Raw genomic sequence first — 17,481 nt, 5'->3', positions numbered from 1 at the left:
GAGATCACTGGTAGTGAGAACATCTCAATGGATGGCCAAGTGAGTGCAGTTACCCCCTTTGGTTCAAGAACCTGATGGTTGAGGGGTAGAAACTGTTCTTGAACCTGGTGGTGCGAGTCTTGAGTCATCAGGTACCTTCTACCTGATGGCATCAGGGAGAAAAGAGCATTGCCTGGGTGGTAGGGTTCTACAATGATGGATGCTGCTTTCCTATGATAGCATTTCATGTAGATGCGCTCAATGGCTGTGAGGACTTTACCTGTGATGTACCAGGCTGAATACACTACCTTTTGTAGGATTTTCTGTTCAAAAGGCATTGATGTTTGCATACCAGGCTATGATGCAGCCAGTCAATACACTCTCCACTACATACCTATAGAAATAGACAATAGACAATAAACAGTAGGTGCAGGAGTAGGCCATTCGGCCCTTCTAGCCAGCACCACCATTCACTGTGATCATGGCTGATCATACACAATCAGTACCCCGTTCCTGCCCTCTCCCCATATCCCTTGACCCTGCTATCTATAAGAGCTCTATCTAATTCTCCCTTGAATGCATCCAGAGACTTGGCCTCCACTGCCTTCTGGGGCAGAGCATTCCACATATCCACCACTCTCTGGTGATTTTCCAGAGATTTCCGCATCTCTGTTCTAAATGGCCTACCCCTTATTCTTAAACTGTGGCCTCTAGTTCTGGACTCACCCATCAGCGGGAACATGCTTCCTGCCTCCAGCGTGTCCAATCCCTTAATAATCTTATATGTTTCAATCAGATCACCTCTCATCCTTCTAAATTCCAGTGTATACAAGCCCAGTCACTCCAATCTTTCAACAAATGACAGTCCCGCCATTCCGGGAATTAACCTTGTGAACCTACGCTGCACTCCCTCAATAGCAAGAATGTCCTTCCTCAAATTTGGAGACCAAAACTGCACACAATACTCCAGGTGGGGTCTCACCAGGGCCCTGTACAGCTGCAGAAGGACCTCTTTACTCCTATACTCAATTCCTCGTTATAAAAGCCAGCATGCCATTAGCTTTCTTCACTGCCTGCTGTACCTGCATGCTTGCTTTCATTGACTGATGTACAAGTACACCTAGATCTCGTTGTGCTTCCCCTTTTCTTAACGTGACTCCATTTAGATAGTAATTTGCCTTCCTGTTCTTGCCACCAAAGTGGATAACCTCACATTTATCCACATTAAACTGCATCTGCCATACATTTGCCCACTCACCCAACCTGTCCAAGTCACCCTGCATTCTCTTAACATCCTCCTGACACTTCACACTGCCACCCAGCTTTGTGTCATCAGCAAATTTGCTAATGTTACTTTTAATCCCTTCATCTAAATCATTAATGTATATTGTAAATAGCTGCGGCCCCAGCACCGAACCTTGCAGTACCCCACAGGTCACAGCCTGCCATTCCGAAAGGGACCTGTTAGTCGCTACCCTTTGTTTCCTGTCAGCCAGCCAATTTTCAATCCATGTCAGTACCCTGCCCCCAATACCATGTGCCCTAATTTTGCCCACTAATCTCCTATGTGAGACTTTATCAAAAGCTTTCTGGAAGTCTAGGTACACTACATCCACTGGCTCTCCCTTGTCCATTTTCATAGTTACATCCTCAAAAAACTCCAGAAGATTAGTCAAGCATGATTTTCCCTTCATAAATCCATGCTGACTCAGACTGATCCTTCTACTGCTATCCAAATCTGTCAAAGTTCTTGATGTCATGCTGAATCTCCACAAACTTCTACGGAAGTAGAGGTGCTGCCACACTTTCTTCGTAATTGCATTAAATGTGCTGGGTCCGGAACAGGTTCTCTGAAATAGTAACACCCAGGAATTTAAAGTTGCTAACCCTCTCCATTTCTGATCCTCAGACGAGAATTGGCTTGTGGACCTCTGGTTTCCCTCTACTGAAGTCTACAACCAGTTCCTTGGCCCTGGTGACACTGAGTGAGAGGTTGTTGTCATGACACCACTCATCTAAATCTTCACTCTCGCTCCTGTATGCTGATTCATCACCATCTAGAATACCACCCACTACACCAGTGTCATCAACAAACTTGAATGTGGTGTTGGAGCTGTGCCTAGCCACACAGTCATAGGTGTCAAGCGAGCACAGCAGAGGGCTAAGCTCACAGCCCTGAGGTTCATTTCACCCCTTTGTGAAGGTAACTCTGCCTTTGCTACTACACTTTTGAAGATGGGTAAGAGTCCATGAGGCCCAAAGATTTTGACTCTGTCTCCTGAATCGGATTGTAGCTAAAACAGAGCATTTTACTGACCAGATGCATTTAAAAGCAAGAATGTAAAGCTGAAGCTTCATGAAGCATTGGTCAAACCACACTTGGGGTATTCGGAATGGTTTTGGGCTCCTTATCTAAGAAAGGATGTGCTGGCATTGGAGAAGGTCCAGAAGAAATTCACAAGAATGATCCTGAGAATGCAACATAGGTGCCCCCCAGCATTGTGCCACAGTCCCCTCCTCTATTCCCTTTATACCCACAACTGCGCTGCCACACACAGCTCCAATCTGCTGATCAAACTTGCTGATGACATGACAATGATCAGCCTTATTTCCAGCGGTAACAAGACAGTCTAGAGGAGAGGATGACACCCTGACACAGTGGTGCCAAGTTAATAACATCTCCCTAAATGTCCAAAAAACAAAAGAGTTGATCGCGTGTTACAGGAGGAATGGAGACTGGCTTGCTCCATCACCATCAATGGGTCTGCAGTTGACAGGGTGACTAGTCTCAAGTTCCTCAGAATACACATCACCAAAGATTTCACTTGGATTGTACACACTGGTTGTGTGGCAAAAACCGCACAACAGCATCTCTTCCACCTCAGGTGACTGAAGAAGTTCAGCATGAGCCCCCAATTCCTCAAGACTTCTACGGGGCACCATTGAGAGTGTCCTGACTGGCTGTTTCACCGCCTGGTACAGGAACTGCACCAACCTTGATTGCTGGGCACTGCAGAGAGTGGCATGGGCAGCGAAGCACATCTGTGGATGTGAACTTCCCTCCAATGCGGACATTTACAACAGCAGGTGTGTAAAGAAGGCTGGAAGATCATCAGGGAAACCAGCCACCCCAACCATAAACTGTTTCAGCTGCTTCCATCTGGCAAACAGTACCACAGCATTAAAGCCAGGACCAACAGGCTATGGGACAGCTTCTTTCTACAAGCCATCAGACTTACACAATTCACACATCTGTACATTGCAACGGAGTCATAATGCAAAGATTTTTACTCCCTCACCTTGTGGGATGGAAGTTAGATTTAAATAAATTCAAATGAAAGGGTTAATGTATAAAGAGCATTTGATGGTTCTGCACCTGTACTCACTGGAGTTTAAAAGAACATGGTCAGGGGGTATCTCATTGAAATCGATTGAGTATTGAAAGGCCTCAACGCAGTGGACATGGACTGGGCATTTCATATAGTGGGGGAATCTACAAACAGAGGGCAGAGCCTCAGAATAGAACATCCCTTTAGAACAGAGATGAGGAGGAATTTCTTTAGCCAGAGAGGGGTACATGTGTGGAATTCATTGCCACAAATGGCTGTGGAGACCACGTCATTAAGTACATTTGAAATGGAAGTTGATAGTTTCTTGATTAGTAAGGGCATCAAATGTTACAGGGAGACAGCAAGAGAATAGGTGGAGAGAAATGGCAGAGCAGACTCAATGAGCTAACTGGCCTAATTCTGCTCTTATGTCTTATGGTCTTATTTGACAACATGGAAAATCTTTGGTCACACCTTCATTGACCTGCCAGCCAGGTACAAATCTATCAATTATCCAATGGGGTCATAAGAAAATGCAGATACTGGAATCCAGAGCAGTAATCTGCCAGAGGAACTCAGTGGGCCAAGCAGCATCTGTGTGGGGAAATTGCCAATATTTTGGGTTCAGACCCCGCATCTCCATTGATTCAGTGGTCTTAATATGTAATCTCAGTCCTGATGCCAGGCTTTGACCTGAAACATCGACAATTCCTTTCCTCCAGCAAATAACTTATCACCATCAATTATCTAATGTTGCTCTAGAAAGTCCACGATAAGTTGACGGGACTCCCAGTTTGGCTACACAATGCAAACATTATACATAATCTTATACTTCACAAACACAATAAAATCTGCAGATGCTGTAAATCCAAAGCAACACACATAAAATGCTGGATGAACTCCTGATGAAGGGCCTCAGCCCAAAATATCAACTGTTTACTCTTTTCCATAAATGCTGCCTGGCCTGCTGACCTCCTCCACCATTTCATGTATGCGGCATAATTTATTCTTCAATGGCAGAGTAACCTAGCAGTTAGCACAACACTTTTCAGCTCCAATGATGAGGGTTCAATTCCCAGCATAGCCTGTAAGTAGTTTGTATGTTCTGTGACTATGTAGGTTTGCAGTAGTTTTCTCCTAAATTCCAAAGATGTGCATGCTAGGGTTAATGAGTTGGTACGGGAAGCATGGTGACACTTGTGGGCGGCCCCCAGCACATTCTCAGGATATGTTAGTTCTTGATGCAAATGACATGTTGCACTGTACAGTACTGTGCAAAAAGCATAAGCAAACACACACACACACATATATATGGAGCCTAAGACTTTTGCACAGTACTGTAGTAATTTTATGTATTGCACTGTACTGCTGACATGTGAGTGACGATAAACCTGATTCTGGTGTGGGTCTCCATTGTAGACTGAGAGTAGGAAGAGGGCAAGGAGAGGGGAATCATGGTTAGGAGAAGGGGGAGGGGAGGGAGTGAGAAGCACCAGAGAGACATTCTGTAATGATCAATAAACCACTTGTTTGGAATCAAATGACCTTACTTGGTGTGTCAGGGCTGGGTGCGTTTGAATCTACATCATCCCCCCCTCCTGCTCTACCACCCATTCTACACCCCTCCCACAGTGCTCCATCCTCACCATTCCCAACATCCTTGGTCCTGCCAGATTCACAAACTCACTCTCCCCTTCACATTAAGAAATACAATACTGTGCAAAATTCTTAGGCAGCCTAGCTATCTATTTGTGCCAAAGCCTTTTGCACAGTTCTGCATGTTTTGACGTACATGTGACAAAGTGAATCTTTGAAGACTGCAGCTCCTGGAATCTGCTGAAGTGGATGCACTCGTGTTGCAACAGGGCACCCCTCCTTTTCAATATCTGCACAGACAAGCCCACCGTACACATGCAGCTGCAATAACGGGCAGTGAGCGCACTCTCTGGACTGCCTGGACATTTCGCTGCGAGCCACGGCAAGGTGCAGAGCTGAACTTGAAATGGACCGGCTTAGACATAACTCACTGCACCACCCCAGATTCCCTCAGCAGTATTCTGCACTCTCTTCCAAGACCACATAACAAGAACGACAAGTCGGTGCTCAGAACAACGTTCACAACTCAAAATGGGCAGTTCAGTGCGCGGCGGGGTTTGCAGCTTGGAGTGGATGGAAATCGTAACTGTGAATGGGGGTGACAGGAATTGGTAATGAGGGGGTGACAAGGAGGCTGGGTGGTAATGAGGTGAGGGGAAGGAGGAGGGTTGGTGTTGGTGAGAGGGATGGGACAATAACAGAGGGTGACAGGGCAAAGGGGCAATTGACGTCGGGGAGGTAGAGTGAATGGGGGGGTTAAAGGGGACGCATGAGAGTGAGTGATGAGGGAGGGTGCATGGTTGAGGAGAGAGGTAAGGCGATGAGGAGAGAGGCTGGGTGAATGATAAAAGCGTGGGTTGGGGTGGTAAGAGTGTTGAGGGAACGTAGGGCTAGAGCGATGTGGGGATGCTGATGTAAGGTAGGTGTGTGATGAGGGGGTAATGGGGAAGGTTGAGGTGGATGATGAAGGAGATGAGAGGGGTGCTACCCACCACAAAACCCGTAACATCTCTCCCTTCCCAACAGACTCCGCGCTCCCCGCCGCCCGGACTTGGAGTAGACAGCAACCCCGCTCCAGGTTCCAGGTTCCCGGTTCCCCCCGACCCGGGGCCCCGTGCTCCACTCACCCGCGCCTCTCCAGCCGCCACTCGGCTTCCGGCTCCTCGGTTCCGTCCGCATCAACAGTCCGGCCGGAAACCAGCGCGCCCGCTCGCCGATCCGCTCACACAGCACCGCCTGACTGCGGAAGAAAGAATGGGTCCCCCCTTTCAGACACCCAGAGATCCTCCCCACAACCATTCTCTCGATGTTATCAGATCTACTGAGTATTTCGAACTCTCCTTCCCGCACCCCCACACACATTGAAATTTGTTCTCCTACCTGTAATTCCCATATCCTACCGTTCAGCGTTGTTTTTGGTAATTTAACGGTGGTGGGTACCATCACCTGCCTACGTCCAAGATCCTCCTATCTTCAGTTCCATTTGAGGTCACGAGCAGAGCTTATTTCCTCTCTGAATTCGAGGGAATCCACAGAATCCAGTTGTTCTTCCTGCAGCTTCTGCATTTTGTTGCAAATACAGATCATTCCAAAACAAATAATTCAGAGTCAGAAAGTAATATCGCTGCAATGTGTTGTAAACCGTGTACCCTTTGTGGCAACAGTACAGTTCAAAACATAAGCAATTACAATAAATATAAAAAATAAATAACTATATCAAAAAGAGAGCAAAAGTAGCGAAGTGTGTTCATGGGTTCATTGTCCATTCAGAAATCTGATGATAGAGGGGAGGAAGATGTTCTTACAATGTTGAGTGTGTGTCATCAAACTCCTTTATCTATCTCTATTTATTATAGATTATTACAAATTACTATGATTACACATTACATATTTAGATGGAGATGTAACAGAAAGATTTTTACTCCTCATGTATGTGAAGGATATAAGAAATAATGTCAATTCAATTCTCCCTGATGGTAATGATAAGAAGAGGACATTTCCTGGGTGATGGGGATCTTTATGATGGATGTCACCCTCTTGCGGTATCACCTTTTGAAGATGTGCTTGATACTGGGGAGGCTTGTGCCCAAGATGGGGCTAACTGAGGTTACAAGTTGCTGCAGCTTATCCCGACCCTGTCAGCGTGCTCTCCATGGTACATCAGTAGAAATTTGCCAGAGTCTTTGGAGATTCCAGAGTATTTTATTTGCACTTTAAGATAGTACAACTGAAAAACATAGACAGGTAGATGTGGACAGGAAAGGTTTAGAGGTTTATGGGCCCAATGCAGACAAATGAGATTAGTTCGGATGAGTATCTTGGTTGGCATAAACCAGATGGGCTGAAGGGCTCTGTTCTGTGCTGTATGACTCTTAACACCTGCTGCAGATGTAAGGTAGACAGTACAAGTCGAATTAAAGCAACATCTTCTTTTCAACAGTCCAGAACATTTTGAGTGCATGCAATGGACGCTCAGGATCAAAAGAGGCTGCAGAGGGTTGTAGACTCAAACAGCTCCATCATGGACACAACCCATCGAGGACGTCTTCAAGAGCCGAAGCCTCAAGAAGGCGGCATCAATCATTAAGTATCCTTACCATCTGAAACATGCCCTCTTCTCATTGCTACCACCTAGGAAAGACCCACACTGGATGAATCTGCCCCTCCTCCATCAGATTTCAGTGGTTCATGAACTCTATCTCATTATTCCTTCTTTTATTCATGTTGTAATTGATAGTAATTTTATATGTCTAATGACAAAAATCACATTTTACAAGTCAGTGATAATAAACCTGATTAATTCTGATAAAATCTGATTTAGATTTTCACCATTTCTCACTCCACAGCACGACTATTGGCAGTAACAATATTTAAAATTTCAATATCCCAAATAGACCAGAAAGCCTGGTTTTGTGTTTCCGATAATTGATGATCTGCCTTTGCAAAGCGATCTGTGAGTTTCTTTACTGAGGGAGCAGGTTCATCGTCAGGGTACAGCAGCGTAGTTATGGGATTTACCCTGATTTCTGCTTCTGTTTCACATACGTGCATGCTGCAGTTGAGCTCAGTGTGCACTGGGTAAAGCTGCTCTCAGACTAATCGGGGTATTTGTTTTTTTTTTAAATACTATTGCCATCGGAGTGTGCAAAATTAAGGAGATAGTGGGATTAGTGAGGAGAGGATGAACGTGAAGGGGGCGCAGCTTGCCCGGGCCGGGACGGCTCTGCAGCCGCAGGAGGAGGAGCCTCCGGTCGGGGCCGCGTCGGCGAGCGGGGACGGGAGCCGCCGCCATGGGGAGTCTGCGGGCGGTGGGCCGCTGGCTGCGGAGGGCGGCGGTGGCGGCCGGTCCCCACCCCGGGCTGCGGCGGGGACTTGGTCTGGCCCGAGGAGCGGCCCAGGAACCACTGACCCTCCGCACCCAGCGGGGCGGCGTTAGGTGAGGAGCAGGCCGGCAGCCCCGGGGCAAGAGGACTGTCGATGTTTAGGGCAGCGTCTATGGAGGGGGGTAAAGAGTCGACGTTTCAGGCAGCGTCTATGGAGGGGGTAAAGAGTCGACGTTTCAGGCAGCGTCTATGGAGGGGGTAAAGAATCGACGTTTCAGGCAGCGTCTATGGAGGGGGTAAAGAGTCGACGTTTCAGGCAGCGTCTATGGAGGGGGGTAAAGAGTCGACGTTTCAGGCAGCGTCTATGGAGGGGGGTAAAGAGTCGACGTTTTGGGCAGCGTCTATGGAGGGGGTAAAGAGTCGACGTTTTGGGCAGCATCTATGGAGGGGGTAAAGAGTCGATGTTTCAGGCAGCGTCTATGGAGGGGATAAAGAGTCGACGTTTTGGGCAGCGTCTATGGAGGGGGGTAAAGAGTCGACGTTTCAGGCAGCGTCTATGGAGGGGGTAAAGAGTCGACGTTTTGGGCAGCGTCTATGGAGGGGGGTAAAGAGTCGACGTTTCAGGCAGCGTCTATGGAGGGGGTAAAGAGTCGACGTTTTGGGCAGCATCTATGGAGGGGGTAAAGAGTCGACGTTTCGGGCAGTGTCTATGGAGGGGATAAAGAGTCAACGTTTCGGACAGCGTCTATGGAGGGGGATAAAGAGTCGACGTTTCGGGCAGCGCCTATGGAGGGGGATGAAGAGTCGACATTTCGAGCAGCGTCTATGGAGGGGATGAAGAGTCGACGTTTCGGGCAGCGTCTATGGAGGGAGATAAAGAGTCGACGTTTCGGGTAGCGTCTATGGAGGGGGGTAAAGAGTCGACGTTTCAGGCAGCGTCTATGGAGGGGGTAAAGAGTCGACGTTTTGGGCAGCATCTATGGAGGGGGTAAAGAGTCGACGTTTTGGGCGGCGTCTATGTAGGGGGGTAAAGAGTCGACGTTTCAGGCAGCATCTATGGAGGGGATAAAGAGCTGACGTTTTGGGCGGCGTCTATGTAGGGGGATGAAGAGTCGACGTTTCGGGCAGCGTCTATGGAGGGGGATGAAGAGTCAACGTTTCGGGCAGCGTCTCTGGAGGGGGTAAAGAGTCAACGTTTCGGACAGCGTCTATGGAGGGGGATGAAGAGTCGACGTTTCGAGCAGCGTCTATGGAGGGGATGAAGAGTCGACGTTTCGGGCAGCATCTATGGAGGGGGATGAAGAGTCGACGTTTCGGGCAGCGTCTATGGAGGGGATGAAGAGTCGACATTTCGAGCAGCGTCTATGGAGGGGATGAAGAGTCGACATTTCGAGCAGCGTCTATGGAGGGGATGAAGAGTCGACGTTTCGGGCAGCGTCTATGGAGGGGGATGAAGAGTCGACATTTCGAGCAGCGTCTATGGAGGGGATGAAGAGTCGACGTTTCGGGCAGCGTCTATGGAGGGGGATGAAGAGTCGACGTTTCGGGCAGCGTCTATGGAGGGGATGAAGAGTCGACATTTCGAGCAGCGTCTATGGAGGGGATGAAGAGTCGACATTTCGAGCAGCATCTATGGAGGGGGTAAAGAGTCGACGTTTCGGGCAGCGTCTATGGAGGGAGATAAAGAGTCGACGTTTCGGGCAGCGTCAATGGAGGGGGATGAAGAGTCGACGTTTCGGGCAGCGTCTATGGAGGGAGATAAAGAGTCAACGTTTCGGGCAGCGTCTATGGAGGGGGATGAAGAGTCGACGTTTCGGGCAGTGTCTATGGAGGGAGATAAAGAGTCGACGTTTCGGGCAGCGCCTATGGAGGGAGATAAAGAGTCGACGTTTCGGGCAGCGTCTATGGAGGGGGATGAAGAGTCGACGTTTCGGGCAGCGCCTATGGAGGGGGTAAAGAGTCGACGTTTCGGACAGCGTCTGTGGAGAGGGATGAAGAGTCGACGTTTCGGGCAGCGTCTATGGAGGGAGATAAAGAGTCGACGTTTCGGGCAGCGTCTATGGAGGGGGATGAAGAGTCGACGTTTCGGGCAGCGCCTATGGAGGGGGATGAAGAGTCGACATTTCGAGCAGCGTCTATGGAGGGGATGAAGAGTCGACGTTTCGGGCAGCGTCTATGGAGGGGGATGAAGAGTCGACGTTTCGGGCAGCGTCTCTGGAGGGGGTAAAGAGTCAACGTTTCGGGCAGCGTCTATGGAGGGGGATGAAGAGTCGACGTTTCGGGCAGCGTCTATGGAGGGGGATGAAGAGTCGACGTTTCGGGCAGTGTCTATGGAGGGAGATAAAGAGTCGACGTTTCGGGCAGCGCCTATGGAGGGGGATGAAGAGTCGACATTTCGAGCAGCGTCTATGGAGGGGATAAAGAGTCGATGTTTCGGGCAGCGTCTATGGAGGGAGATGAAGAGTCGACGTTTCGGGCAGCGTCTATGGAGGGGACAAAGAGTCGACGTTTCGGGCAGCGTCTGTGGAGAGGGATGAAGAGTCGACATTTCAGGAAGCATCTATGGAGGGGATAAAGAGTCGACGTTTCGGGCAGCGTCTATGGAGGGGGATGAAGAGTCGACGTTTCGGGCAGCATCTATGGAGGGGGATGAAGAGTCAATGTTACGGGCAGCGTCTATGGAGGGGGATAAAGAGTCGACATTTCGGGCAGCGTCTGTGGAGAGGGATAAAGAGTCGACATTTTGGGCAGCATCTTTAGAGGGGATAAAGAGTCGACGTTTCGGGCAGCATCTATGGAGGGGGATAAAGAGTCAACGTTTCATACCAAAACTATTCTGCAGCTCTGGAGGGAGAGGGAGGGGGAAGAAATACAAGTGGGAAGGTGATAGGTAAAGACAGGTGGCTGAGGGGCGCGATGAGGTGAGAAGCTGAGAGGTGGTATGATAAAGGGCTGAAAAAGAGGTAATGTTAATAGGTGAAGAGAGTGGAACATCGAAGAAAGGAAGGGAGCAGAGGCACCAGGGGGTGATGATAGGCTGGTGAGGAGAAGTAAGAAGGGTGCCAGGGTGGGAAAGGGAAAGGGAGAATTCTTTCACTAAGATGAAACAGTCAGAAGAACAATCTTTTTCTGAATGCACTCTTATATTCTGAATTTTTAATAATATGTACTTCATTGATCCCGAGTGGGAAATTCGTTTGTTACAGCAGCAACATTTAAAAACACACTTGGCAGTGTGCAGATTTAACTAATAGTAAAGTGCAGAGTGATAATGTACACAATAATTTACCATTATGCAATAGTTATGAAATAATAAAACAGAGACTATTGTACTTTGAATTGTATTCTCCTGTCGCACAGAAATGAACTGTGCCATTTAAAAAACATTGCTTCCTTTTAGGAACATTGTGCTGAATAACCCAAAGAAACGGAATGCCCTCTCATTGGCTATGCTGGAATCCCTGCACGCAGACCTCCTTCACGAAGTAGAAAGCAACGATCTCCGAGTTATAGTTATTTCAGGTAACTTATTGGACTCTTTCCACTCCAAGCATATCACTGTCTCGTATAGACAGACATGTGCACAACGTTCCAGGTGAAGGTTTCACCAGAATCTCATTTAAGTGTAGTAAAATGTCTTCAGAATCAGGCTTATTATCACTAACATATGCTGTGAAAATTGTGCTTTGTGGCAGCACTATACTGCAATGTGTAAAACATTACTATAAGAATATATTTAAAAATTAATAAATAATACAAAGAGAACAAAACAGTCAGGTCGCGCTCATGCGTTCATCGACTGTTCAGAAATCTGATGGCAGAGGGGAAAGAGTTGTTCCTAAAATATTGAGCATGTATCTTCAGGCTCCTAGTAACTCCTCACTGATGGCAGTAATGAAAAGAAGGTGGGCACGTCGTTGAATCAAGTCCTCAAGTCCCACCAACATCCTTGAAAATTTTCTCTGTACTTTTTCAGTCTTATTGATATCTTTCCTGTAGATAGGTGGCAAGAACTGCACACAATACTCCACATTAGGTCTTGTACAACTCCAACATAGCGTCCCAACTCCTGTACTCAATTTGTAGGCCAATATGCTGAAAGCTCGCTTTTATGACACTATTTACCTGTGACACCTTCTCAAGGTCGTGGGAGATCACAGACTGCAGGAGGAAAGGAAGCAATAAATACCCACCCAGTAAAGGAATTTTTAACCCGGGTTATTTTTAGATCTGTTACTGTTTACTGTAAATACAATGTTGATAATGTAATTGTGAGTGAGTCTGATACTGTGATTCGTGTGTGCACAGCTGAAGGACCTGTGTTTTCATCTGGCCATGATCTTCAGGAGCTGACCTCAACACAAGGAGGGGATCATCATGTCCGGGTTTTTACATTCTGCAGTGAGGTAAGCTCATCAACTTAAATCCAGGCTGGATAACAACTCAAGTACGAGGATCAGGTTTAAGATCACTGACTTCTGTCAGGAAACTTGCTGTTTATGTGGCAGCAGTACAGAGCAAGGCAGAAAATATACTACAAATTTCAATAAGAAGTACATACAGTACTGTGCAAGAGTCTTAGGCACATATATTCATATATATATATATAACTAGGGTGCCCAAGACTTTTGCACAGAGCTGTATTTGTCAACATGGAGCGGAGAGCGAGTTTGTAAATCTGCAGGAGCAAAGTATGCTGGGAATAGCGAGGGTGGGGCATTGTGGGAGATATGTGGGACAGATGACAGATGGAGTACCAGTGGTAGGGGTTGGCGCGGGTACAGACACACCCAGGCCTGAGACACCAGGCCAGGCCACTTGATTCCAAAGCAATTGGTTCACTGATCATTGCAGAATGTCTCTCTGGCACTTCCCACTCCATCCCCTCTCCCTTCCCCTTTTCCCAACCATAATTCCCATCTCCCTGCCCTTTCCCATTCTCAGACCACAGTAGAGACACGTAACAGAATCAGGTTTATCGTCACTCACATATGTTATGAAATTTGTTTTTTGTTGTGGCAGCATTTACAGTGCAATACATAAAATTACTACAGTACTGTGCACCCTAGCACACGTGCGCACGTGCATTCTCTCTCTCTCTCACTTTTGCACAATACTGAATACAGTATATTTTAGAAAAATAAGTACTGCAGATATAGTGAGGGAATGGTTATGGGTTCATTGACTATTCAGAAATCTGATGGTGGAGGATGAAGCTGTTCTTAAAACACTGAGTGTGTGTCTTCAGGCTCCTGTACCTCCCCTCTCTGATGGTAGTAATGAGAAGAGGGATCACGTGGGTGATGGGGTTCCTTAGCGATGGAAGTCGCCTTTTTGAGGCATCATCTTGTGAAGATGTCCTCGATGCTGGGGAGGCTTTTACGCATGATGGATCTGGCTGAGCTTACGACCCTCTGTAACTTTTTCTGATCCTGTGCGGTGGTCCACTCATGTCAGACGGTGAGTCAGAATGCTCTCCTTGGTACATCTGTAGAAATTTGCCAGAATCTTCAGTAGCATACTTCAGTCTGAAATAAAATCCGGTTTGAAATAAAAACAAAACTGGATTTCCAAACTGTTTTTCAGATTGGATAATAACAAAAAATTGTATTTGTTTTTAACAGAGGAAAATGCCTCTAGGTACTTTATAGGAGCATTCACAAACAAATGATTCCAGGTGGCTGAAAAAGATGGTGGGACAATTGCAAAAATTTGATCATGGAGTCACAGTGTATCCTGTTCCTTTCCTTTATTTCTGTCGAGTGTCCAGTGAGTTTGAACACTCATTGGCCCTTGGCTCTCTTCTCGCCACTGCCATCAGGAAGGAGGTAGAGGAGCCTTGGGTCCCACACCACTAGGTTCAGGGACAGTTATCACCCCTCAACCATCAGGAAGGAGGTACAGGAGCCTTGGGTCCCACACCACTAGGTTCAGGGACAGTTATCACCCCTCAACCATCAGGAAGGAGGTACAGGAGCCTTGGGTCCCACACCACTAGGTTCAGGGACAGTTATCAACCATCAGGAAGGAGGTACAGGAGCCTTGGGTCCCACACCACTAGGTTCAGGGACAGTTATCAACCATCAGGAAGGAGGTACAGGAGCCTTGGGTCCCACACCACTAGGTTCAGGGACAGTTATCACCCCTCAACCATCAGGAAGGAGGTACAGGAGCCTTGGGTCCCACACCACTAGGTTCAGGGACAGTTATCACCCCTCAATCATCAGGAAGGAGGTACAGGAGCCTTGGGTCCCACACCACTAGGTTCAGGGACAGTTATCACCCCTCAACCATCAGGAAGGAGGTACAGGAGCCTTGGGTCCCACACCACTAGGTTCAGGGACAGTTATCACCCCTCAACCATCAGGAAGGAGGTACAGGAGCCTTGGGTCCCACACCACTAGGTTCAGGGACAGTTATCACCCCTCAACCATCAGGAAGGAGGTACAGGAGCCTTGGGTCCCACACCACTAGGTTCAGGGACAGTCAACTACCCTACAGCCATCAGGGTCCTGAACCGGCACATCAAAGTTGAGTTTATTTTCATTCACACAATCACATGTACGTAGGTGTGCAATGAAAAAACTGACAGCAGCATCACAGGCACACAGCATCAGATCAACAGCATTCACAAGGAAAACATAAATTATACACAAGTTATACACAACTTTAAGAGAAGTCAATTTATAGTGCAAAGTGATCAGAGTGGTCATAGTATTGCTAAACTGTAGTGATTAGGGCCCTACTGGTTGGTTCAAGAACTGAATGCTAAAAGGGATACCTGTCCCTGAACTTAGTTGTGTTGGACTCCTGCCCAATGGTGGGAGGGCATTCAGAACTTGTCCATTCAGAAGCTAAAGCAGTAAGACCCCAGCAAGCAGGACAGGACTTGGTTGCAATGTCCTTATTGCACAATTGCCTAGTGGAATTCACTGAGTGCTTGGGATAGGAGACGAAGGGCAACTACTAACCGTGAAACAGTCACCACAATTCCATGTATCTATATGTAACGTGTATACAGTACAGTTATCACAGCAGATGGCTGTGGAGGCAAAGTCATCGGGTTTATTTAAAGTGGAGGTTCATAGGTTCCTGATTAGTAAGTGTGTCAAAGGTTATAGGGAGAAGGCAGGAGAAAAGATTGAGAGGGATTATAAATCAGTCAGGAAAGAGTGGTGGAGCAAATTTTATCCCTTATGGTCTAATACTTCGTAATAAATGTACTTTAAATTTCAAACCTGAGGAAACAGGGCATGTGGAAGGGTGAAAGTTTCTGGGAAGGATCTCAGGGTAAGAAAGTTCTGCGGAGAGCTCTGCTGACCACCTTTTCTCTGACCGTAGGTGATGACCCTACTTCAGGAGATCCCGGTGCCGGTCATTGCTAAGGTTAACGGGCTGGCCACAGCAGCTGGCTGCCAACTGGTGGCAAGTTGTGACATTGCCGTGGTGTCAGACAGGTCAAAGTTTGCCACACCGGGAGTCAACGTCGGACTGTTCTGCTCTACCCCGGCCGTGGCATTGGGGCGGTCGGTGCCTCGGAAGGTGCGTCGCCAGTGTGCTTCAGCTGGTTGCCATTCCTATAAAGAGGTTCACTGGAATGACTGGCACTGCAGAAGGCTTGTGAGGCCAGCTCTGTGTTCCCCACAGTTGTACAGTTACAAAGCACGGAAAAAGGCCCTCTACAAACTTTTCTGAGTTGGTCCCGTTTGCCTGCATTTCCTCCATAGCCCTCCAAACCTTTTCAAAGTGGGCAGAAGGGCTTGTTCCTCTCCTGTACCTACTCCATATTCCTCTGTCTTCATCCACGTACCTGTCCAAATATTTTAAACATGAACACTATATTTTTTTAGAACATTGAATAATACAGTACAGGCCCTTTAGCCCACAATGCACCAACCTTTTACTCTACTATAAGATCATTCTCATGCTTTCCTCACACATAGTCCTCTATTTCTCTACCATCCATGTGCCTATCTAAGAGTCTCTTAAATGCCCCCAATCTATCTACCTCTACCATCACCCCTGGCAGGGTGTTCCAAATACCCACCTCTGTTTTAAGAAAAACTACCTCTGATATCTCCCCTATACTTTCCTCCAATCACCTTAAAATTATCCCCCCTCATATTAGCCATTTCAACCCTGGAATAGGTCTGTCTGTCCACTCTAGGTATGCTTCTTATCATCTTGTACACCTCTTTCAAGTCACCTTTCATCTTCCTTTGCTCCAAAGAGAAAAGGTCAAACTTGCTCAATCTGTCCACATAAGATGTGCTCTAATAGTAAGGACAACCTTCTCTTTCTTTCATGGTCCACTGTCTTCTCATATCAGATTCCTTCTTTCACCCTACGCCTTTTCCACCTATCATACTTCAAGTCCCCCTCCACCAACCACCCAGCTTCCCCCTCACCTATCACCTGTCAGCTTATACCCTCCCTTCCTTTCACCTTCTTATTCTGGCTTCTGCCCCATTCCTTTCCAGTCCTGATGAAGGGTCTCTGCCTGAAACATTGACGATTTATTCCCCTTCATGGATGTTGCCTGACTTGCTGAGTTACTCCAGTATTTTGTGTGTGTGCCGCTGGAGATGAGAATAGTCTTTTATAGAATTTACTATCTTTCTCTTGTGGAAATAAGGCTGTGATTCGTTACTTTTTGACATAGGTTGCCTTAGAAATGCTGTTCACCGGAGAGCCCATTTCTGCCCAGGAGGCACTACAGCACGGGCTGGTAAGCAGAGTGGTGCCCGAGGACAAGCTGGACGAAGAGACCATGAAGATTGCCCACAGAATCTGTGACACCAGCAGGTCTGTGGTTGCACTGGGGAAAGCTACGTTCTACAAGCAAATGGCTCAGGATCGAAACAAGGCATATCAGATTGCTTCGCAAGTCATGGTGCAGAACTTAGCACTGAAAGATGGGCAGGAAGGGATCGAAGCCTTCCTACAGAAGAAGAAACCGGTCTGGTCACATTCTACGGAATAAGCACGAATAAGCTTGTTTGTTATTTAAGTACATGCAGTGATCTGTTAACTATTTAACACCAAGGTTCAGAATCATAATCAGGTTTATTATCACTGACATACACTCAGTGGCTGATTTATTTTCTACGTCCTGTGCCTTCTGAACATACTCCTCTGATCTCTCTTTTGCCCACAGAACAATTTCTGTTATTCGCACTATTCTCTGCAAACTCTAGAGACTACTGTGCATGAAAATCCCAAGCAATCAACAGTTTCTAAGGTACTCAAACTAC

The 17,481-nt window shown here is 47.3% G+C and overlaps 2 protein-coding genes across 3 annotated transcripts in view; one reads left to right on the top strand and one right to left on the bottom strand.

Annotated features, from left to right (window-relative positions):
- The window catches only part of rbm17 (RNA binding motif protein 17), a 62,739-nt gene extending 56,592 nt beyond the window's left edge, over positions 1 to 6,147 (bottom strand). Inside the window, exon 1 of one of the 2 annotated variants that reach the window (XM_059987310.1) lies at positions 6,032 to 6,147. The gene's annotated coding sequence lies outside the window, so the exon portion shown is untranslated. The other variant, XM_059987311.1, reaches the window with a different exon arrangement.
- A 1,995-nt stretch (positions 6,148 to 8,142) lies between these two features.
- On the top strand, positions 8,143 to 17,306 carry LOC132403711 (enoyl-CoA hydratase domain-containing protein 3, mitochondrial-like). Its single transcript, XM_059987312.1, has 5 exons — positions 8,143 to 8,340; positions 11,628 to 11,749; positions 12,536 to 12,633; positions 15,569 to 15,769; positions 16,890 to 17,306. The coding sequence occupies exons 1-5, from the start codon at positions 8,195 to 8,197 to the stop codon at positions 17,208 to 17,210; spliced, it is 888 nt and encodes a 295-aa protein (XP_059843295.1). The 5' UTR covers positions 8,143 to 8,194; the 3' UTR covers positions 17,211 to 17,306.
- The last annotated feature ends 175 nt before the right edge of the window (positions 17,307 to 17,481 follow it).

Source organism: Hypanus sabinus, chromosome 13 (assembly GCF_030144855.1).
Source record: "Hypanus sabinus isolate sHypSab1 chromosome 13, sHypSab1.hap1, whole genome shotgun sequence".
Lineage (NCBI taxonomy): Eukaryota > Metazoa > Chordata > Chondrichthyes > Myliobatiformes > Dasyatidae > Hypanus > Hypanus sabinus.
Note: the sequence above shows the minus strand (reverse complement) of the source record. Positions and strands in the feature narration are given on the sequence as shown.

Excerpts from the sequence above, each read along its gene's own strand:
- LOC132403711 (XM_059987312.1), top strand. The coding sequence starts at position 8,195 with ATGGGGAGTCTGCGGGCGGTGGGCCGCTGGCTGCGGAGGGCGGCGGTG. Across the intron at positions 11,750-12,535 it reads CCGAGTTATAGTTATTTCAG|CTGAAGGACCTGTGTTTTCA; the intron begins GTAACTTATTGG and ends GTGTGTGCACAG. Across the intron at positions 15,770-16,889 it reads GGCGGTCGGTGCCTCGGAAG|GTTGCCTTAGAAATGCTGTT; the intron begins GTGCGTCGCCAG and ends TTTTTGACATAG.